At 38.6% G+C, this 23,841-nt stretch overlaps 2 protein-coding genes across 3 annotated transcripts in view; both read left to right on the top strand.

The window, feature by feature from the left end:
• LOC108893541 (ryanodine receptor 1) overlaps window positions 1-17,193 on the top strand; it is a 47,660-nt gene extending 30,467 nt beyond the window's left edge. For both annotated transcript variants that reach the window (XM_051078425.1, XM_051078426.1), the window contains 26 exons: window positions 2,355-2,454; window positions 2,553-2,632; window positions 2,725-2,801; window positions 2,918-2,991; window positions 4,139-4,156; window positions 5,466-5,546; window positions 5,667-5,755; window positions 6,072-6,200; window positions 6,276-6,380; window positions 11,404-11,485; window positions 11,584-12,905; window positions 13,077-13,159; window positions 13,378-13,537; window positions 13,653-13,739; window positions 13,869-14,141; window positions 14,219-14,349; window positions 14,432-14,474; window positions 14,554-14,687; window positions 14,791-14,851; window positions 14,959-15,105; window positions 15,190-15,324; window positions 15,414-15,570; window positions 15,663-15,727; window positions 15,811-15,911; window positions 16,009-16,060; window positions 16,196-17,193. In XM_051078425.1, coding sequence (XP_050934382.1) covers window positions 2,355-2,454; window positions 2,553-2,632; window positions 2,725-2,801; window positions 2,918-2,991; window positions 4,139-4,156; window positions 5,466-5,546; window positions 5,667-5,755; window positions 6,072-6,200; window positions 6,276-6,380; window positions 11,404-11,485; window positions 11,584-12,905; window positions 13,077-13,159; window positions 13,378-13,537; window positions 13,653-13,739; window positions 13,869-14,141; window positions 14,219-14,349; window positions 14,432-14,474; window positions 14,554-14,687; window positions 14,791-14,851; window positions 14,959-15,105; window positions 15,190-15,324; window positions 15,414-15,570; window positions 15,663-15,727; window positions 15,811-15,911; window positions 16,009-16,060; window positions 16,196-16,291 — 3,882 coding nt within the window. In that variant the 3' untranslated portion in view covers window positions 16,292-17,193. The remainder of the gene's footprint in view (window positions 1-2,354; window positions 2,455-2,552; window positions 2,633-2,724; window positions 2,802-2,917; window positions 2,992-4,138; window positions 4,157-5,465; window positions 5,547-5,666; window positions 5,756-6,071; window positions 6,201-6,275; window positions 6,381-11,403; window positions 11,486-11,583; window positions 12,906-13,076; window positions 13,160-13,377; window positions 13,538-13,652; window positions 13,740-13,868; window positions 14,142-14,218; window positions 14,350-14,431; window positions 14,475-14,553; window positions 14,688-14,790; window positions 14,852-14,958; window positions 15,106-15,189; window positions 15,325-15,413; window positions 15,571-15,662; window positions 15,728-15,810; window positions 15,912-16,008; window positions 16,061-16,195) is intronic.
• A 3,936-nt stretch (window positions 17,194-21,129) lies between these two features.
• LOC108893545 (uncharacterized) lies at window positions 21,130-23,801 on the top strand. Its single transcript, XM_018691662.2, has 3 exons — window positions 21,130-21,185; window positions 21,747-21,915; window positions 22,105-23,801. The coding sequence occupies exons 1-3, from the start codon at window positions 21,165-21,167 to the stop codon at window positions 22,446-22,448; spliced, it is 534 nt and encodes a 177-aa protein (XP_018547178.2). The 5' UTR covers window positions 21,130-21,164; the 3' UTR covers window positions 22,449-23,801.
• The last annotated feature ends 40 nt before the right edge of the window (window positions 23,802-23,841 follow it).

The raw sequence follows: 23,841 nt of genomic DNA, 5'->3' as shown, positions 1-23,841 counted from the left end.
TACAGCTTCAGAGAAAAAGTGCTGCAATTATTTCAATGCACCATTTACTGTTTCAAACTTGTTTAAACCTTTTTTGTGCTTTGAATCTGGATTGGGTCTAATTAGATTAAATGAAGTTAATGTAAAATTAACATCAACAACAATAATAATTATAATCAAACTAATATTTATGGCATCAATAATGATTCAATTTTTTAAATCAGCTATCAACTCAGCTTGATGGACAATCCAAACCACTTTAAGTTATGAAAATCAAGCAGTGTATAAGAAAAATGTGTCTCAAAGGTATCCTGCTACACATACAGCTTATCTCACTGACTGTTCCTCTAGTTTTACCATGTACAGGTAATAGAATTGGGGTGGGCTTGCAAGGCTTTTTATACTTTATGGTTTACTCTGACAAGCAACACCACCTGCCACTGTGCAGGCCTTGACTACATTCCTTGTGTCAAGTTTATGAGTCTCAGACACACTCATTAATACACTCAGTGCTGACTTCACTGTTAGAAACAACTGGAGCCGAACTATTAAAAAACTCCAGTGAGATTTTTGCTCGTTTGCTGTTTTTGCTTTTGTCAACACGTATTGTCGCTTTAAAAACTACTAAAAAATATTTACAAATTCAAAAATGCCTTCAAAACGTGTTAGGGCTTATATCAAACTGGGGAGTTAGACATGCTGTGTAAACAGCCTGGAGAAGATTTTTGAAGTGTAATTAAAGGCCATTCAAATTGAGATCTCCACTGAAAATTATTGTGAATGTGATTTAACACAAACTCATTGACTAGCGATGTCATTCCTCCCAGTTTATATAGCTGTCCCATTTGTCTTTCTCTGTCTCTTTTGCCATCGTTCCATGTAATCCCTCTCACCTTCATAACACCAGTCTTTATTAACTGAATGCTACTGATCAATGTTCCCTTTCCCCACTCACATAGGATACTGACAGACTACAGTGAAAGCCAGTGTAGAACATGCAACGTTAAAGAGTATATTTTCATACACATAGTCAATTCACATGCATTATATACTGTAGTGCATAGCTCACAGTCAGGTTTCATTAGATAGTCAGGGACTGCAGTGTTACTTTGAGGTCCAACTGCACGACACATAGTGGGTAGAGCATGGCCAGGCATACGTGGGTGGGTGGGAGGGGGTGTGGCCGTGGGGAGGGTGGCAGGGGAGGGGGTGGTGGTGGTGTTTTAGGGTCAGTTGTGGAATGTGGGATGCTACAAGTTTATTTGTGATGTGTCTGAACAGAGGAATATCAGTTTGTCCTCTGAATTCAGAGATATTCATTTGATAGCCACTTTAAATTCCTATTTGGCTCAATACTGTGATTACAGAACTGTGCATTAGCACACGTCGAGATTAAGGTCGAGATTAAAGGCCGTTTAGAGCCAGAGCAACATTTTGGTTTTCTTTTAAATTATTTCAAATCATTTGTTAGAGCAAAGACACAGCACTGTGAAATGCCAAAGAAATATCTCGGATGCAGAAGGATAACAGCTTTTGTCCATAGTATCTTATTTGCAGGGCTACTGCAATAAAGACACTTTGGTAAGCTATGTGGCTAAAATGCTAAGCCAGTGGGGATGTCTGTGGAGATTCTCAGTCATCCAGGTCATAGTTACTCAATAGGGGTTGAATCGAGAGCAGCTGGACTTGGTTGTAGATACTAGAAAATGTTTTACCTCTAATCTAAGAGGCTTCTTCAGTTCTGACTGACTGGTGAAGAGACCCAGGTATTTGACCTCTGTGGAGTCATAATCAAGGCCATTGTCATAATTTGTTTGTTAGTCAGTCAGTCAGAACTAAGGAAGCCTCTGGGATGAGAGGTGAAATGTCTTCAATCATCTACAACCAAGTATATTTGCCATTGATTCAGCTCTTCTTGGATAAGCCAGTTGAGCTGTTTCCTGTAGTCTAACGCTTGCTCCAGCCAGCAAACGTGAGAAAGTAGTATAACAACTCCATGACTAATAAAGTGGGGTGACAGAATGTGTGCGAGTCAGACTTAATAGATACTTTCTCTGTAAAGATAACATATAGATGCCTAATGCTACTGTTATTAAATATCTGACTATGGTAAGTTGAGTAGTAATGCAGTACAGTAATAAGGTGAAAAGTTAGGGACCTGAGTGAAAGGAGAGTGAATGTGAATTATAATTGAGAATATGAATGGATAGAAAGGACAACTTTATTTGTTACATTTGAACAGCTGGTCTTTATCTAATCCTGACCTGAAAGAGTCCATTCTATCTATTTAAATTCTATTAAATTTAACTTCTATTTAAAGTCTGTGAAAAATAAGTAAAAGTATCAAATACTCATTATATTTGTGTCCACCACAGGAAAAAGAAATGGAGAAACAAAGACTCTTGTACCAGCAGTCCAGACTTCATAATCGTGGTGCTGCAGAGATGGTCCTGCAAATGATCAGTGCCTGTAAAGGTAGTCCAGCTCCTTATCTTCAATGAGCATTTTTTGTCTGCAAACCTGCCCACGCTGTGGTTCAGTTTACTCCTTGACTTTGTTTTTTCTTCCTGTAGGTGAGACTGGTCCAATGGTGTCTACAACCCTCAAGCTGGGCATCTCTATCCTAAATGGTGGAAACAGTGAAGTTCAACGGGTATGTGTTCCGAAAACAAATCCTTTACATTATGTAATTTTGAATTTGAAGTTAGTGGCACTATTTATGAATTACCTCGTCTTTTTTGTCAGAAAATGCTGGAGTACCTGAAGGATAAGAAGGACGTGGGCTTCTTTTTGAGTATCCAGGCACTGATGCAGACATGCTGGTCAGTTTTCAACCAATAAACACAATCTTCAACTTTTGAATAGTAAAGTAACTTAGATGTATACATCTGAAGAGTGGAGACTGCACATCAAAAAAATGGCTTTGTGTTCTCTGCAGTGTCCTGGATCTAAATGCTTTTGAGAGGCAGAACAAGGCTGAGGGGCTGGGCATGGTTTCAGAGGAAGGCACTAGTAAGTGTCCATACTCTTTTCTTCAGCATCACTTTTTCACACTGACTAGGACCTGAGATACAGCAGGGAAAACATTACTCCACAGTCATTGTTTAATATTATCATGTCATTAATTATCTGCATTGTTTGAAGGTGCAGATTACATTGTTGAATACACTCACCTCACTCATCTCATTACACAATAATATGCACTATCATCAGCTAGGGGATATAAGTGAAGATGGCACACATTTTGTCTGAATGAGCAATCAAGAATAGAAATTATACAAAGATTCAGCAACTCAAAAATAAGTGAGTACCAAATGATGATATTATTAATTGTACCACATCTTTCACAAACAATGGCAGCAGCACTTCTGTGAACATTTGCTGAGCCTATGGTTGAAAAACAGGTTCTTTTTGTGTACTAGGTCTGGGTAACTTCACTTGACTTGAGTACTGCGTATGTCCAAAAAATCACAAATAGGTTATTTCTGTGCATTGTAGATTAAAGACTTTCATATTTTTGAGTAACAACGTGTCATTTTGGAGAAACTCTATCCAGTATCAGATTTTACTGTATGGTAAGCTAGCATGGTCAAAATGAAAAATCCAGATCAAAATGATGGCTACTTAAGTGATGTTTTTGTTTGTGTTTTTGTTTTGCTTCTTTAATAAGGTATTTGCCTTATTAGTATAACATAGAAAATAAGTTAACCATTCAAAATAAGATATGAATTCATAAATAAATTCAAGACATTTGAATCATCTATTCATTCATCTTCCTCTAAATGTTTTCCATCTGTGGCATTTACTGTACAAAGTTTAATTTAATTGAATGATTAGTTTCCTAACATTAAATAGTATTAACACTGTTGAAGTATTAGATTAAGGATTTTTTAATTTAACTTAAATTAGTTCAGGTTTTTTTCCTTAGTATGTGTAGTAGTTTGACTTGTTGATTGGGCTTCACCTACTGTTTTACCGACTTTTGTCATCTAATTCTGGAGGTTCATTTGAAATTCTACCTGAATGAATTTGCCATGGAATGTTGTTAATCTCCCCCTCCTCATCTCTTAGTCCTCTACTGTTGTCAACACACTGATCCTCTCTCCCTTCCCCACGATCACTGCCACCTCTCCCTTGTCCCTTCTTTCATGGTCCTCAGACTTGAACCTAGATCGGGGTAAATCATGTTTCTGTCCATCTGCGCCTCTGTTCTTCTGATTCCTCTCTCTCTCTCTCCTCTGTCCTTCTTGCTCCATCACTTCTTTTTCTAACATTTAAATTCTACCAAGAGAGGATTGGATGCCTCTGTCCATCTGTCATGCTCATAGCTCGTGCCCCTCCTCACATTTCTTGTTCATTTCAAAAGGCAATGAATGGAATCTGGTCTTGTCTGCTCATGTAAAGTCATTAAAACTGTTTCTGAAACCTTGAAATTTTTAATAAATAGTGATAGAGCTCCTCATTTCACAGCCTTCCTGCACATTTTTCAGTCATGTCATTTATAGAGAGGTTGTTCTTATCTTTAATTATGGCTGCAAACAGTGTTGTAACTGCAGTCATCTTAAGAGTCAGCAAATACAAACCTATCAGAATGGTATTTTTTACCCTCTTTAAACACAAAAATTGAAAAGAATAGTCTAATATCTTGAACTTAATTTCTTAAAACAGTTACATGGCACGTCCAAGCACAAGTCATTAGCTCCTCAATCTGTAATTTTAATTTTACTGGAGAATGTACAATCCATCTCCCTGAGGTGTTGTATCAGACACTGGATTCCCTTCAACATTTTGATGGACAATGCCCCAACCTCTCTGACATTTAACTCTGCTGCAGTAGAGCAAAGTTAGTGTGTGTTGCATGTTTCTTTGTCTTTGTGTGTTTTCATCACAGCCAGTGGTGATCTGGTATCAGGTAATACTGTACATATCCAGTGCACAGCCCATTTTTTTTGCTGTCTATAGATAGGATGATACACACTAAATAAGGTAAAACTCCAGATGACCAGTTCACCCCTGAGTACTGCAATGTTTTAACTTCAATGTCATCTTTCTCTCTGTGTACAGTGTATTTCTATTGTCTGCTTAGTTTATACGTGTTGCTAATTTGTTTGTCTATTACTGTGTTCATTTTTCACTGCCACTTGTTTGTACGTTAACTGTATGCATGTGATGTATGTTGTTTGACATTTGATTGTATGTTAGACCATTGTCAGACCACAGTCATTTGTATTTATTCTTATTAATATTATTTATACAGTTTAGTGTGACTCATTCTTTAATTTTTAGTAAAAAAGCAACACTCAGTCACAGGTGGTTATTTTAATGTCTGATACTAAAATCCATTGAGAGATGACGGTAAGTTGAGAAATGAATTTTATTTCCCATTCTCACACTGCTTAGACAAATATATGTATTTAAAAATGTATTTAGTCTGATCATAACCTGCTTTTAATTTAACACTTGGATTCATTTGATTTTTTTTCTAGATGAGAAAGTGATGGCAGATGATGAGTTCACCTGTGACCTCTTCCGTTTCCTGCAGCTGCTTTGTGAGGGTCACAATAACGGTGAGAATGATTCATCTTTCAAATGAGAATAAAGTGAAATTCAAACCAAGGTATAATTAACATTAAAGCAAACACTGTCAAACGTTACTGCTTTTCAAAATCATCTCTATTTTGCTGCAGATTTTCAGAACTATTTGCGGACGCAGACAGGCAGCACAACTACCATCAACATCATCATCTGTACTGTAGATTACCTCCTCCGACTCCAGGTGCTGCTTGACAGTAATTTAGCCTAATGTGTCAACACTAAAAATTTGAACTGGGGACTGTTTTGTGTACCTGGTTGACTGGGTGTGCACATCCAACTTTGCTAGACATCTTTGCCGTGGATGTCATTTTACAGTTCCCAAGGGTTTTTTATTTAGTAGTCCAGAAAATTCAGAAAGTCAGAGTGCTGTAAGTATTTTGTATATAATATTTTGAATTCATTAAGAATCATTACTCTGATTTAAAAAATCTCCCTTAAAAATAAAATATTTGAAGGCATGGAATTACTCTACTGACCTCTCATTTTTTTCAATTAAGGAGTCTATCAGTGATTTCTACTGGTACTACTCTGGGAAGGACGTCATCGATGAACCAGGCAAAAAGAATTTCTCCAAAGCTATGACAGTGGCTAAACAAATTTTCAACAGTCTAACTGAATATATTCAGGTAAAATTTGTAACAAATCATACATTAACACTCACTGGTTGTTTGTTATGTATTTAACACAGTTTCTCTCTTCAGGGCCCATGCACTGGCAACCAGCAATCCCTGGCCCACAGCAGGCTGTGGGACGCTATTGTTGGGTTCCTTCATGTCTTTGCTCATATGATGATGAAGCTGGCACAGGTATGTACAAACCAATTGATTATACCTTCCAAGTTATCAGTAGTTATTTGCTGTAAACATGTAAAATAAAGCACAGACTCAGTGTTGCCTTTCTACAACTTCATGTGTGGACTGAGCTCCCTGACCTCAAATCTACATTTACAATACATTATTGACAGAATAAATCTAAATCATCAAAATAAATCATATTTTATTTATAGTGACCATGAAAGAAATTGTTGGTAACTATGCAAGGTGTGACGCTCATGAGAGCCAAGTATTACTTCAGCTGTGCACTGGTGCTCATTTTCTTCTTTGACTTTGCCTTACTGTAGTTATGAGTCATAAGTGAGGGTCAACATAGCACTTACTGTGCATTGCTTACGTTTAGGTTTACAAAATCGCCCATCATTATCAAGCCTTCAGGAATATCTTACTGTTGATTTCAGCAGACTTTACCTCTACATGATACATATACAGATAACAGTATAAACCATACAACAGCTTCTTACATGTGCATGAAAAAACTATATTGTCATAAGCCTGATAGTAAACATGCTTGCAAACTTTTGTTTACCTAGGTGGCCAGTATACACTGCATATAGTATGCCTGAATATTATATTTAGAGAGTGAAGTCAATTTGGATTTCTTGATTCTATAAATATTTCTGCTATTTCTTTGTACCTGCTGCATGGACTGGCTTCAAAGTGGTTCCTCACATTCACATGAATTCTGAATGGATGCACTTTTTTTTTTTTTTTTACAGAATTTCACATTTTGACATGCCACAAAATCGCAGGTGTAAAAGATAAAATGATGATGGCCGATTTCCATTTCACTGCTTCAGTTTCAGGGTCCCAGTATTGTACATGCTGTGCTCACTGTCACACTGTCATGGCTTAGTGGGACACTTGAATAGAAGAGAGCCATCATTATTGTCATCACTATCACCTGTGCTTTCCCTTTTAAGACGAGTCAAAATGTCTGTTGGAAAAGGCCTTTAGTTTGCATTCAATGTGATACACATTATCAAATAACTTTCCCAAGTCAAATCTATACAATTTACTTTTTGTGAATTAAAAAGTATATAATTACTTATGGAAATATAAAATGCACTTAAAGGTCCATTAACTATTTAACAAACCAGCTTGCCTGAAAGTGTGGAATCACATTGATGTCAGCCTATATGGTGCAACTTTAATGCTACAAATGAAAGGTCAAAATAGTTTAAGAGAAATCCCATGACTTTTCCACTCTACAGTGCAGACATCCGCTGTGGATGACTGAGGCTAATAGCACACCTTTATTATTAGGAAAGTGTTTGCATGCATAACTCCTTTAACCATACATTCAAGTTAAGAGCAGAGCCATACGTAAGTGTATAAGTTTCCAGCTCAGCATACTCTAACATATATGATGCACTTAACGCAAAATTACTTTCCCATGCGCTGCCCTTTTTGACCTCATATCCTCACCCATTATCAGCTGTTCTGTTTTGTAGTAATCGTATTTGAAATGCTATGGTACACCAGTGAACAGGGAATATTTTAAATGTATAATTCCAAAAAGTGAACTTTAATTGTAGGCCAGTATATAAACAATGTGATGTATTATTTAGGGCCCTATTTTCTTAGCAGCGCAAAGACCAGCGCAAGGACCAGGGCTCCGACTATTTTGTAATTTCCTGAGCTTGAAGCTCACGTGGCTCACCTGTGTTGTATTTTGGTGGCAAGCACATGATGCACAGGTGGGAGGTTCATTCAAATGAGGCAGCGCAAAACCTGTTGTTGGTATTTTGGTGGAAAATGTATTCTAGACTTTGCAGTAAGAATAGATGAATCAGCGCCATGTCTGTGTCTGACTCAACAACTGTTGCCACTTCAGAGATTTTATCAACAAGAGCAAACTAAATACAGGGAGCAAATGCAATGTAACTATTTTAATTTATCATTCCCTTGCCAGTAGAAGTGTATAAATCAGCATAATTTTTGTTTTCATTGTGTTTAAAGCAGGAACATTGGTAAATCAGTCTGCAATTATCTTTAAATTAGTTTGAGTTCTTCTCCCAGTATCTGATGTCCACAGCTGCTTCAATCTGTATGAAGAGCTTCTCTTTTAGTTCATTAAATTCCTGCATCCATCTGAAGGCAGCAGGAGAAGTGACATATCAGAGCACAGTGGCATTACACAGAGCTGTCCATTGTTTACCATTATTAAATCACATGATAATGACACCAGGTTGCAACAAAGCAAACCCATACAAGACTACACACATCAGACTGGTGTGTTATGACTCTGTATTCAGTTGTTTAAGTGGGAGATGTTGGATTACAGCAGCTCATCATTCCTATGTGTCATCGGCACACATTCACATTTTACGGTATGGTGTTACCATTTCAACATTATTTATATCATCATTGTACAAGCTACACCATCAAAACAACAACATTTCTTGGAGAAGCCTCTTTCTATTTGTTGATCTGTTTTCATCATGCATCACGATAATTGGCACAGCTGTTTCAAAGCGATGAGACCAGTGATGTGACTGGTCAAGAGTGAATTTTTTCATCACCACACCATCCGATTTATGTCCCACCTCAGCCAGCGCTCTTGTGCAGCTGCACCTAGATGAACCAGAATACTTTGAGACACCCACACAGTCTGTGCACCCAAGACCTATGTCCTTGTGCTTGTTGTTGTGCACGCATGGTTAAAATAGAGCCCTTAGTGTGAAAATCGATACTCATACAAACATTGTCTTACTGTGAAAATATTTGTCATACAAAAGAGTATTTGAAAATGTTATAATGTTTTTAATTGTTTAACAACTGAATAATTTATTCACTATTTAAACTGTCTTCCACATGGTCAATGCAGGGTAAAGTATGTATCCATTTTATTTATCTATTGATGTGATATTGTGTTGACTCGTTTGTAATTTATTCAGTGTTGGTTTCCCTTATCAGGTTGTTTTATATTCATCTGTTTTCAAAAATGATCCAAAAATACCTAAGTTAAAACAAGCCAAATGATAAATTAAAGTGAAATACAATACACATTGGTATTTGTATTTCCTTTTTTGTGTATATTTTGTAATAGTTGAATGAAAAACAAATGTAACTAAAGGAATTTCTTTAGCGTGACATGACTTTTTCATGTCACATTAATGTCAAACTAGAATACAGAAAACTGTGAAAAGGTATATTGTCTTTCAGTGTTTTCCAGCAGAGGGCAGGAGATGCAAAGACAACTTTTTCTTGTTTTGAAATGGAAACACATTGCCCATTAGAGGTGCAAGCAAATCTTCACCAACAAAATTTTGAAGTGAACTGACAATGCTGAGTAAACTCTATTACTGACTGGATCAGTAGCTTTTAGCACTGGAGCACCATTTACTCAAAGTGGAGCTCCATTTACCGGTAACTGAAAGTACAGTTGTCAGCTTGCAGTCAGATTGTCAGTACATTACTTCTACATTAAAAGCATATTAAATGACTGTGAAAGCCAGAAACAATCATAATCTGATGATCACGAGATAAGCTGCTATGCTATTAACCAGCAGTTCAATCAGTCAGTGTTTACTGGGGGAAAACAATATGTAACTAACACAAATTAGCTGTGTTTGTACAATCCATCCGTCTATACAGTTTACTGTTTCACAAATATCAACAGTACTGTCTTCCTAGCTGACTAGCCCAAAGGAAGTTTTATTGTGAAAGGCTGTCTGTCATGGCTGCTGTCAGCTCATGTAAGCAATGATGAGCTCTGCCCATGGTCTAGCTCCCATTGCACAATTAATTGATTTTCATTTTGGCACTGGCAGTTGTTCAGTGTCGAGCTCAGTGTCTAACACCACTTGTGTCTCATAAATCTGGCAGAAATAAGAAAAGAGTGTATTCCCAAACCTTTTCCCACTCTTGCAAAGTGTGTTATTATCAGGTCAGTGTGTCTTTTTCTTAACACCTAAATAGAATAAAGTAGGAACAAACATGTTTTTGCTGAACAAAGAAGCAGGTGACTACAAAACATCCTGACAGAGGGGCTGACCTTTAACCTCCACTGTTGGAGTATACACTTTAATATCAAATTATTTTGTGTTGGAATATACATTTTAATGTTACAATCACTTTGTGTGCACACACTTAACAGGCGTTACAGCTCTGTTGCTATATTCAGTCACTAATATTTAACCTGAAGGAGTATGCTGTTCATTTGTGGTGTGTTGCTTTGTGGCTTCTGTGTTGCTTTGGCTATAACACTAACCATTAATATAACATTAGTATATATTTGTATAGTATATATACTGTGTATATACAGTATATACATATATATAGTTGAAAATGTATTTCATGGAATTCAATTTATCTTCCTTGAAATTCTGTTATGGTTTATAACAATCCACAGCATACAGTATCTAGGATGAGGCCACACATGTCCAAACACAAACCATATGAAGAGAGTGAGATCAGCCAGTGGCATCAAAAAGTACTGGGTTTTTTTTTGTTTTTTTTTCATTGCACAGGCAGAGACAAGTGTTGCAAATATAACCTTTGTTGATGGGTTGTTACATACAAAGATGTGTGTTCTTTGTCAGTTGTTAAATTTAATACTTACTGTGATCAAGATTGAATCAGTGTTCAGATAGGAATAACTGACATGTTGAAACCAGAATATATGTAAAACTGGAGGAGACTGGTTAAGTTTAGATTTTGACATTCAGGTTTTCCTAAACCAAGATTTGACAAATTCTCTCAGCATGAGGGTTTGGTTAATTAACTTCTTTTTGCAGCACCTTCTTTTTTGTGAATGTGAGTGTATGCAACACAAATTATTCTGAATGTACACCTCATATCATAACAAGTATTTGGGTTACTATATTTTAAAATAATTGTGTGATAACTTTTGACACTTTTCACTTGTGTTTTCCACTTCACCAATGACTATTGCATCTCTATAAATATATGTCAACCCTTAATGTTTTAAAATGATATAAAATCTATTGCCATTACTGTAAGATCTTGTGCATCTCTTTTATGGTCACAGGACTCCAGCCAGATTGGTTTGCTGAAGGAGCTTCTTGACCTACAGAAAGACATGGTTGTTATGTTGCTCTCACTGTTAGAGGGTAATAAGTTTTTATCTGTTATCTTACTTTCAATAGTTTTCATCTCTTTCCATCTTTTCCTGTAAACCTCTATTTGAATTTTACTCTGTATTGCTCAGGAAACGTGGTAAATGGTACAATTGCCCGCCAGATGGTAGACATGCTGGTAGAGTCCTCCAGCAATGTGGAGATGATCCTCAAGTTCTTTGACATGTTCCTCAAACTGAAAGACATCGTGGCTTCGGATGCTTTCCGTGATTACGTCACGGACCCCCGAGGACTGATCTCCAAGAAGGACTTCCAGAAGGCCATGGACAGTCAGAAACAGTACTCCCCATCTGAGATCCAGTTTCTTTTGTCCTGCTCAGAGGCAGATGAGAATGACATGATCAACTATGAGGAGTTCGCCAGTCGCTTCCAGGAACCTGCCAAAGACATTGGCTTCAACATCGCGGTGCTGCTCACCAACCTGTCTGAGCACGTACCACATGACACCAGGCTCCAGAACTTCCTAGAACAAGCAGAGAGTGTGCTGAACTACTTCCGCCCCTTCTTGGGCCGTATTGAGATAATGGGCGCCAGCAGAAAGATTGAGCGAATCTACTTTGAAATCAGTGAAGTAAACCGCAGACAGTGGGAGATGCCTCAAGTCAGAGAGTCCAAAAGACAGTTTATCTTTGATGTTGTCAATGAGGGCGGTGAATCAGAGAAGATGGAGATGTTTGTCAACTTCTGCGAGGACACCATCTTTGAGATGAATATAGCCTCACAGATTTCAGAGCAGGAGGAAGAGGAAAAGGGGGAGGAAGATGATGAGGGTGATGAAGGTGGAGGTGATGCAGGACCGGGAGGGGGAGCAAACGGAGGAGGTGATGAGGATAGTAATGGAGAGGAAGGGCAGCCTGAATCAAGCTCTGCCTTTGCAGACTTCATAAACAGCATGTTGAGCTTCTTAAGCATTTTCACTTTCCGTAACCTTCGCAGACAATATCGCAGAGTGAGAAAGATGACCTTCAAAGAGATTGTAGTGGCTTTGTCCACTTTTTTCTGGACCATTCTAATGAGTATACTACATTTCATTTACAATGTGTGCAAAGGCTTTTTCATGATCATCTGGCACACGCTATTTGGAGGTAGCTTAGTGGAGGGAGCTAAAAATATCACAGTGACTGAGATTTTAGCAAGCATGCCAGATCCCACGCAGGATGATGTGCATGGAGATGGACCAGGAGAGCCGAGGGCAGGGGAGGAACAAGACACTGGAGGGGTGACAGACACTGGAGAGACTGGGAGTGGGGAGGAGGAAGAGGAGGATACCCAAGAAAAAGAAGGTGGGAGGATACCTGGTATTGATGCTCCAGGTGGACTCGGAGACATGGGTGTGGAGGCACCTGTTGAACCTCCAACTCCTGAAGGAACTCCCATCACAAAGAGGAAAATGGTGAGTTTTTTTGCACCTGAGGTAAATGAGAATGCATGTATATATCATCTAATTACCAGGGTAGTTATCATTCCAGTTATTTGGAGGTTAGAAATCCCATGTTAAATTTGCACTATTTTGTGTATTAAGAGACATCTCCCTTGTTACAGTGTTACTTGCATTTTGTTACAGCCACCAGAGGAGGTTGATGCTAGCCAGAAACCACCTGAACCTGTTCCTGTAGAGGAGCCTCCTCCAGAGCCTGAAAAGGCTGAGTAAGGAATTTGCCAAGACTAATGCAGAGCATTGATTAGAATTTTACAATTTTGGATGGTTTGATGTTTGTGTTCTGAATTCACAGATTTGGTACATGCCGCACGCAGAGTATCACTAAAGAATTGGTCCTCTCTGTAGGGGATGTGAAGAGGAGAGACATAGACAAATGGCAGCAGTGATAGATTAAAAAAATAACCTCACTGTGTTTGGCTTTCAGTGTTGAAACTGGAGAGAAAGCAGAGAAAGAGTCCCAGAGCAAAGAGAAAGAACAGCCAGAAGAACCAAAGAAGTCTGCGACCCAAAAGAAAAAGAGGCTGAGGAAGGAAGAAGGTTTTCAAATCTGGACTGAGCTGGAAACCCAAAGAAATAAATTTATGGTGACATAGCTGCTAGTATTTGTTTCAGAGTTGATTTGCTATCACAGTAATCACTGTCACTCTCCACTTACCAACTCGCTAATTGACTTAAACATATTTTATCTGTCTATATTAGAACTACCTCTCCAGAAACTTCTACAACCTGCGTTTTTTGGCTCTGTTCCTTGCATTTGCCCTGAACTTCATTCTGCTCTTCTACAAGGTAAAGTGTTATATTTTTCTCAGTGTTACCTGTTTGCATCAAAGGAAATACCTACAGAATATAGACTGTGAGAGCTGAGGTTCAGTCAAAGAAAGCTGTCTTGTTTCTACATTGTTGTGTTCTGTTTAGGTGTCTGACACACCGCCTGAGGGCGAGGAGATGGAAGGTTCTGGACTGTCAGAAGGAAGCGGGCTATTTGAGGGCTCTGGGTTGTTTGAAGGTTCAGGGGAAGAAGCTGAGGGATCTGGAATGAATGAGGGAGGGGATGAGGATGAGGAAGATATGCCAGTTTATTACTATTTAGAGGAGAGCACTGGCTACATGCAGCCCACGTTGGCCTTCCTTGCCATCCTGCACACAGTCATCTCATTCATTTGCATCATCGGCTACAACTGCCTCAAGGTATGATGGGAACATGGTCCAAGTTCCTAAAACTTGCATACCTCAGTTAAACAGAATTTTGCAATTGTTTTCGGCAGATTCCACTGGTGATCTTTAAAAGGGAGAAAGAACTTGCCAGAAAGCTGGAGTTTGATGGCCTCTACATCACTGAGCAGCCTGAGGACGATGACATCAAGGGCCAATGGGACCGACTGGTCCTAAATACACCGTATGTGGACAAAGAAATCGTTTTTCTCCTACTTCTTTCCCATTTCTCCATTTAATTAATAGATTATGTCCCTTTTTTGCAGCTCTTTCCCAAATAACTACTGGGATAAATTTGTCAAACGAAAGGTGAGTTTTTTTTTATGGTGGTTGTAAAACAGTCTCTATAAAGCATGATCATGTGTAATGTAACAATATCTGTGTCCAGGTTCTGGATAAGTACGGAGACATTTATGGCAGAGAAAGAATTGCTGAACTCCTGGGTGTCGACTTAGCCTCCCTGGATGTGAGTCAACAACATGAGAAGAAACAGGAGGAACCAGACAACTCTGTGTTTGCATGGTATAGTACAATAAAGTCATGCAATGAGGCACATTAGACATTGCTCTTCAAAACTGAAACCTGTAATTTAAAATGGATATTGACCAATATTGCATCTCTTTAGGGCGACCTCCATTGACATCAAGTACCAAATCTGGAAATTTGGTGTTGTGTTTACAGATGGCGTAAGCAAGCCACATTTACCATACCATACTGTATTATCATGTCCTATGTGAACACAACAATCTTGCCTTTGTGAAGTAAAAGACCTTTCCTTGTTATTTCTTTGTAGACTTTCCTTTATCTCTGTTGGTACCTGATAATGTCTTTGCTTGGGCATTACAACAACTTCTTCTTTGCCTGTCACTTGCTGGATATTGCCATGGGCGTCAAGACTTTGCGCACTATCCTGTCTTCAGTCACACACAATGGCAAACAGGCAAGTGCAGAAGAAATTCAATAGCATTAATGTTGTCTCACTCTAAATGTACTAATAACCATGTTTCCTTCGTGCCTCTGCCAGCTCATGATGACAGTGGGCTTGCTGGCTGTGGTGGTGTACCTTTACACTGTAGTCGCCTTCAATTTCTTCCGCAAGTTTTACAACAAGAGCGAGGATGAAGATGAACCAGATATGAAATGCGACGACATGATGACGGTACGTCACTGTTGATTTTCTTTAAAAATGCTCACTTTGATACAATCACGTCTGCACCACTTCCTATATGATGTGTATTTTCTTTACAGTGTTACCTGTTCCACATGTACGTGGGCGTGCGTGCTGGCGGAGGCATCGGAGATGAGATCGAGGATCCTGCCGGAGATGAATATGAGCTTTATCGCGTGGTCTTTGATATAACTTTCTTCTTCTTCGTCATTGTCATTCTGCTGGCTATTATTCAGGGTAAAGACAATGTTGGCCTGGAAAACACTTTTCAAATGTCAGGTATGTTTGATCCTTGGTAGATTTTAACCTCTAATGTACGAATGCTGTAGGTCTGATCATTGATGCCTTTGGTGAACTCAGAGACCAACAAGAGCAGGTCAAGGAAGACATGGAGGTACTGTGTAACACTTTAGGTCGACACTTTTGCTTAATTTATGCACAGCACAGCTTTAATCATCATCACTGATTTTTGCACAGACAAAATGCTTCATTTGTGGTATTGGAAGTGACTACTTTGATACAACGCCACATGGATTTGAGACCCACACTTTAGATGAACACAACCTGGCCAATTACATGTGAGTACCTCCTCTGTGTTACAGTGTGTTCAAAATGTGAGTTTGTGTATGCGTGCATGTACACGTGAGAAAATAGTAACATGCAAGTGCTTTTCAGGTTCTTCTTAATGTACCTTATCAACAAAGATGAGACAGAGCACACTGGGCAGGTCAGTCTGAGTTGTTCTATTACAGTTTTTTAATTGTTGTTTTGTTTTTGACTGATAACACAGTGTCTTCTCCTTTCAGTTTCTTGTCTCATGTGAGTGTCCTTTGGGCTCTGGTTCACACATTCTCTGTTTTAGGAGTCGTACGTGTGGAAAATGTACCAGGAGCGTTGCTGGGACTTCTTCCCTGCTGGAGACTGTTTCAGGAAACAATATGAGGATCAGCTTTCCTAGTCAGCAAGTACTTTACACACAAACAGAAGGAAAATTACAGCTATTGAACTGTTACTTGTGTTTATCATTCCTGACAAAACCCACAACAAGTTTATTTTGTCATGAAAAAGGCAAAATCATGCCATCGATTAACAGCATAAACATTACTAGAAACTTTGATAACTTCCAAGCAGAGCAATTATCATACAAAAATGTCAGCTTTAGGAGATGGCAAAAAAAAAAACTGTGTCCTTTAAGTGTCATTGTAAGACACTGCCAGTAAAGAAAGACACTTTTATATGCAACCGAATGTAAACCAAGTTATTTTAGGTATAGTCATCTGTTCAATCATACAAATGTTGCTGCTCTAGGACATTTTGTGTTTCCATAAATTAGTTTTAATTCATTGCCTTTTGAGGCAGAGAGGGTAAAACCACCATTTCTGTGAGAATGTGATATAGCGCCTAAGCAGAAACACAGTTGCATCAATCAACAGAACATCATGTTGTCACTGGAAAATTAGCTTTACACGTTCTATGTACAAACAATAGTTTTATTCAGATATTGTTATGTAGATTGTTATGTGTTCCCTTTGTGATTATTGTGTCACTTTCACCATAGCATATTTATTTGTCTCTGTATTTTCTCTGTTTCATTTTCTTCAGATACTGTGGCTTATATCTTTGATTTAAATTGATTTTATTTATTGTTTTTCAAGACAACTTAAAGTCTGAGATAATTAAATTCTCCATAAGATTAAACTTAATGATAATGTGACATTAATTTGACTGATAAATCAAAGTCACAGAAGTGTACAGTGGAGCCTCATTTACAACACTGATGTGTTTTAACAAATCTGCAATTTTCACAGTTAATTTCTATACAAGTTCTGAATGTAACAATAAATGTTTGTCTTAATAGTACTCAGTGCTGTAGTCTGACTGTATAACAAACATCTAAATGTGCAAAATTACAGATGACAAGGCACTAAATTGCACAGTAAAGGACACAGCATGACCTAAGTGTCTTTTCATGACTGCTGTAAAACTGTTGAAAGGTAACTTATGGAGAAAAAAGTGAATACCAACTTTGTTTTCTGCACCATTTGGATTTGAATCAGATGAAATAAGCAAGAGGTTCAGTGAAACTGAGTTAAAATGACTTTCAATTTTGTGTTTGTAAATCTGAATTGATATTAAAGAGAAATGTTTTAAAAAAAAAGACAGTTAAATCATACTGATAAGTCATTTTACACAGTAACTCTGCACACACTACACCACTTAGTGTGTAACATCTCATCACAACCCATTTTCATACCAAGCTGCTGAACTGTGGCCCCGTGGAGCGTAACAGCTGAATGGGGATTAACGCTGAGCATTAAAACTGAGCATTGAGCCTCTTGCGTTTTGCCCCGTCCTGTCCTGGAACATTTCTCTCTTGAGCCCGTTAGACCGAGATACATCGTACATGAACATGAACATCTCGGGGATCCACCATGGGACGCTCAGGATGTATGGTGAGTTGATTCTCCTCTTTACATCTGTGGGGACATTTTGTGAGTCTGTCTTTTCACTAGCTACAGGATAGTTAGCCAGTTCTCAGTTCGCTTATGGTAATTTCCATATGTCTGCTCACTATCAAGCTTTTTATAAATACTGGTCTTGTTTATATTTTTCCTGTTAGAATAAGAACGTTGTATCATTTAAATTGGATTCTGCATCTGGGAGGTGTGATGATGTTGAATGATTGTTCAGTAGGATGATATATTTTGTGTCCAGCTGTGTTTGCCTAAATCACATGTTACAACATGGTATGATATTGGTAATAGATTTAGCAATGAGAAGAATCTTAACGATTTTCTCCTCTAAATTATCCATTATAAACCTAGTGATTTTTTCCCCCCAAAAAAATAAATATGGAGCATTATGAATTAGTTTGCACTCAATAGCCACAGCTGTGTAACATAATCTAAAGCTGTAGCTAAAATAGCAGACCAGACTAAATCTCAGCAATCTTCCCTTCTGTCTTTTTTCATCAGTCTTGTTAATTCTGTTATGTGCTTTAATAAAGTGTGGCCATGTGTTTTTTTTTTTTTCTTTCCATATGCACATAGAATGAGTAGATCCAGATGTGTGCGTGTGTGATTATGCTAGATCATGTGCACACTGATCAACATCTTCTGATTGGTCCAGCCCCTCATCCACAGCCCTTTGATCCTCCAACCATCTGACAGCCTCTAATCTGTGGGGATGACAGAATGACAGAGTGTTCATTCTTTAATCCAGCTGCACACTGCTCGCACTGCTATCATGATCACTGTTACTATGCCTAATACTGTCAGTAAGCTTTTGTGGTTATGATTAGAATTGTTCTTTCCAACCTGCTTCTCTTGTCCAGGTGGATTTATTTTCAAACAGTGGAAGAAGAGGTTTCTGCTGCTAACAGCTGAGGGTAGTCTCCTTGTGTGCCATGATGCATCATCTCCTCCTGACCAGTTGGTATTGCTGCAGAGCAGTTGTGAGGCAATTGTGGAAGGCAAGGAGATCCTAGACCTGCCTAAGTTACCCTCCGGTGGAAGCAGGGATTGCTGCTTTGCTCTGATCCTCCCCCAGAATAAATACCTGCTGCTGCTGACTGAAACCCCTGCAGACTGCAGGTCTGGTGGTCACCATACTTTCTCTATTAATTACTTTATTTTGTTCCAGTAGAATGACATACAGTCCAGATACTGGATTAAATTTCTGTGGTGCAATTTCTCAAAATTACCACTAAGTAGATGCTGGATGTTAGATGAAAAGATTGATATCTCTCTCTTGTCTGTCCTTTAAAGGTAGAGTAAGCGATTATGATCTAATTTGGTGGTAATTTCGGCACGTGCTAACATGCTAGACAACTGAGAAGGAGAGATGGCAGAGAAACTGTTTAGAAGTAGAGTAAACGAAGCTGGAGAAAGACGGTTGGTATTCAAATTCAGCAGTGAGACGAACACACCACACCCTTCAGTGCTCCTTAAGAAGCCCCCCCCCCCAAAAAAAAAAAAAAAAATCATGAATGTGCAATTCAGAGGCAATGGCCCAACGGTGGGATCCAGAGAGTCTTACACAACGTGCATGTAGATACTTTGGAAAGTAGAGTGTCCGTGGGCAAGTAACATTAATGGACACACAAATATGACACCAGTACCTGCTTGTTAACTAACCAGCTGGGATTAGCTATCACAAATGAGATTAAACAAATACTGACCCAATGATTCTGTGAAACACAGTAAAACTGATGTCGCTCATCTGTCTTCATGCCTTTCAATTTTTGAGGTATCTCTAACATTGTCCTGATTAGTCTCCTCTGTGGTATGCTGCTGTTGCTGGTTCTCTGTCATGTTTTGTTCCTAGTACGAGGGCTTGCAGATTCATTTGCAGTTTCAGGCTTTCATCTGGGGACGTCTGAACATAAGAGCTATTCCATCTCACATTAACATCCTGAATGATGTTTAGGGATGCCCATGTGTTTCTTTTTTGTTTTCAGCTTTGAGCTGGTGACTTTGCTCTTTTTAAAATGTTCCACCAAGCACTTTGCAGCTCCAATAGCTTTGGTGATTTGTGGATTCATCTGTGTATGATTTACCACTAGCTGTAATATGTGGCCTTGCAGTGGATACCATGCTTCTCTTCCAACAACATTAGGGCTGCAACTACATTAGCTGCATTATCATGCAGCACAGCCTTGGTTTTACTTGCAGGAATACCAAACTTCTCAATTGCTGTTTCAATCCAGGATACTCACTACAGTGCGTTGCTCTTTGAGTTGCATAGTAGTCATTATGCCCAAGTATGCCTCTGTGGCAACGCTTGTCAATGCATCTGTTGTTGAACAGACAATGGAAGTGGATGAGGAGAGTTTGACTTTCTGAAGTTCATCTTCATACACTGTAGTTTTGTAAAAACAATCTAAACAGCTAACTCTTGCTAGTTTTTATTCTGTTGTGTTTTGGATACAGTATTTGTGTGCATGTTGTTTTGATGATGTTTTATATTATCTACATGACAATATTTCAGCTATGAGAAAGAGTATCCACTTCCTTGCTGTGTAAAACAGGATTCTGCCATTGAGTTGTTGTCTTGGTGATGTGTGTCCATGAATTTGGGGGATGGAGCTTCTGAACGAGCACTGAAGGGAGGGGTGTGTTTGTTTTACTGTGGAGTTCCAATATCAACAGTCTTTCTCCGGCTTTGTTTACCTTTAATGACCGAAAACCTTGTTTTTACTTGTGTTTTTGTATGGGACAAACAGAAGAGGTATAACATGTTAATTAGTGGACTTAAGAGGTGCGGTTTGGTGCAGTCTTCAGCATTTAACAGAACCACGTTAGCCCTGTTTCTAGGGAAATGGCTAACCTTTCCATTTACAAGCTAATCTAACTGGTCATGGCTTCATATTTAACAGACAGATAAGACAGCGTTATCAATCTTCTCACCTAACTCTCTGCCACAGAGCTTAAAAGTGTATTTCCCAAAATGCTGAATAATTTCTTCAATTTTGCTCATATTATGTATAACCACATAAAGTCCAGCTATTCGTCCCATCTTCTACTGATGTATCTGATGAGAAAAAAATGCACAGTTCTACCACAGATTCTATTTTCCATTCCTGCTCACCTTTGTCTCAGTAGAACATCTCACACAGCTGACAACAACACTGAGCCCTGTGTAGCAGGAGGTGTGTTAGAGAAGGCTGTTAACTCTCAGGCTATTGAGAGGAACAAATACTGCACATTCTGCTCACGCAGCCTAACTACTAATACCATTGCTATGAACTTGCTTTGATGTATTAATGGATGTATGATTTCCATGAGATAATAACAGAATCATTTTTATCACTTTTTAGTCAATGGCTGAATATGCTGAAAAAAGTGAAAAAGGTGAGTTAAAAACACATATTTATTCATTCTTTTTGGAATGAGTGCTCGTTCAGAAGAATGAGTCTACAGCCATGCTAGTGGCTCCATTAAGTTGTGCTAGACACTGTGAGTTAAATGCTAACATGAATATGTTTACCTAACCTCATGGTGACATTAGAGGAGAAGTCAGGGGAGCAGCGAGGTTGTTAGGTGGGAACCATGAATGGACAAAATTTTGCTCCACTACATTTTGCAGATGTTGAGGTACTTCAGCATAAACGTTGACCTGCTTGTGTCACTAGATGAAAAGTCAGGGGATCACTAAAGGCAGTAGAATTCAAAAGTACAAAATTTGATGACAATCCATCTGTCGTTGAGATATTTCAGTCTGGACTGATCGCATAGCTGAGCATCAGAATACAAAATCATGCAAAGGCACTTTCTTTTTTTCCTTTACACTTCTATTTAGATACATTTATTATTTATCGATTTATTAATCTAACTGTTACTCGATGAGATCCTTGCAATTCCTGCCAAACCCATATTTGTTTCTTAACAGTATTCTTCTTTATTTTCAAACAGAGTCTTTCATCACCTCTCAGTCCTTGTAAAAGACATCAGGTACCACACATTAATCTCCACGATCTGGTGCCTGAGCAGATCTTAGACAAAGATCCGCCAACTCCACCTGTTAGTGACAGAGAGACACCCTCCCCGGGACCTATGACTTGTGCTTCCCCAAGGGAGAAAGGTGAGTTTAGGGTGTGTGCTCACTTTTCAACAATTTCTCATCAGATGTCAGGTTACAGTTTAGCCAAACATTTGCAGGGTCAGGTGTTTGTTTGACTTGTGTAAATAATAAGATACTGCAATGTACAGTATGTAACACATGTTTTGTTTTTTTTTTTTTGTTTTTTTTCCACACTATTCAATCCAACAGGCAGGAATTCTCCCCGTACAAAGTATTACAATGGAAGTGCACATTCAGTAGGGTGTCTGCGTCATGGCACTATCAATAACGCCCAGGCAGTGAGGGCGGTTTATCTGCTGATGGGAGGGGCCGCTGCTTCCTCTGCTATGGGTTACTTAGGCGCATGCTCACCCTCCAATCTGGAAGCTAAAGCTCCTGACCTGCCACTCAACACAGATTTCTCTGGCATGGGACCAACAGGAACATACCACACCAGCGGCCCCGCACTCGACTCCCCTCACTTCAACAGCTTTGACTTTGAGGTGGCAGACTCTGATTTTGATGCTTTTGATTGCGGTGGGTTTACTTTCTGATGGGAATGGTTACGGGTATGGACAGCTTTAATGATACTAAAAGACATATCTGATATTGTGTCATGATTTGTCCAAATGGCAGAACCATGTGAAAATGATGCTTTTTAGGAGACATCACCTTTTAAGCAGACTTGTTGGCAAACAGTTGCATACAGTATTGATATATTCAGCAGTCCTGTCTCTGTCCACCTGGCCTAAGTCTTTCAGCTTTGTTTTTGGTCTCTACCAGTTCCTGAGAGAAATATCTGTCTGTTTAGCTGCTAAATGCTCCACTATGTTCACCAGCTAGTTGCTAACTCTGTCTTTGTGAGTGGTTAGAGTGAACCAAAGTTGTGGGCCACATGCATTGCGCACTGCGTTGGGCAGTCTCCCACACACAAGCACATATTTCTGGTAGATTACTCTGAAACATGAACTGAGTATTGACAGTGTTAATAGTTGTTGCCATTGTGTCTTTCCAGAATGGAAAAATCCTGTCTGTGAGGTATTATAAACCGTGCAGGTTTTTTGTGTCTCATAAGCCGTTAAACACATTAATCTGTTACTCCAACTAGACTTTCTGGATTGTATTGCATTGTCTGGCTGACACCTAACACGCCTCCACCAACACACCCCTTGTCCTGTATTCACATAGGATCTGAGTCCCTGCTGAGGATGTGACATATTCATACAATATCTATATTTTTGAATTATTGGAATATTTTGTAACATTTAATTACATTTGACATCACTGAAGTGATGTAAGGCAAAGTAAAATGTTTTCACTATGTGATTATGAATTCCATCAGTATAAACTGTAACATTTATGTTGTGATACAGACACAATGATCATTATTGCAAAATTAATTTTCTGCATATTGCCCACCCCATATATATGCATTATTTGGCATGATTATTACATCATCAATCATTTCATATAATATCTCTCAGTGATTATGAATCTGAAAATTCATAATATGTTATGTTGTTAAGCTGTGAATGAACCATGTATGTTCACTATACCATTGATATTAATGGAAGATTTGCGATATGGCGCACTTGTGTACCATTTCAACATAATATTTTAGGGAGCATTATACTTATTATATAACCTTGAGTGGATTAAAATAGATCTGTATCAGATATTTGATCTAGTAAGAGTTAACCTCTGACTGTGGACAAATCAATCTAATAGGGCTTTTCTGAATCTCAGCATCATCCACTGTTGTGCTGTGTACAGTGTTTCTTTCAAATATCCAGCTGTTATGTGCTTATGTCCTATGTTAGGTTGAAAGCAAGTTTATGTTGTGATGTCTATTTGAGCCCCTGTTACTTATGAGCATATGAATAAAATGTGTACATCTGTCAGGTTAACTTGCTTTTCTTCATACTTAATGTATGTACTCACTGTAAA

Source organism: Lates calcarifer, linkage group LG20 (genome assembly GCF_001640805.2).
Source record: "Lates calcarifer isolate ASB-BC8 linkage group LG20, TLL_Latcal_v3, whole genome shotgun sequence".
NCBI classification, from domain to species: Eukaryota; Metazoa; Chordata; class Actinopteri; family Centropomidae; genus Lates; species Lates calcarifer.
The sequence above is the reverse complement of the archived record's forward strand: the minus strand, read 5'-3'. Positions and strand labels throughout refer to the sequence as shown.

Coding starts and splice junctions, on each gene's coding strand:
- LOC108893545 (XM_018691662.2), top strand. CDS start 21,165: ATGCTGAAAAAAGTGAAAAAG. Junction 21,186..21,746: donor TGCTGAAAAAAGTGAAAAAG/GTGAGTTAAAAA, acceptor ATTTTCAAACAG/AGTCTTTCATCACCTCTCAG. Junction 21,916..22,104: donor TGCTTCCCCAAGGGAGAAAG/GTGAGTTTAGGG, acceptor TCAATCCAACAG/GCAGGAATTCTCCCCGTACA.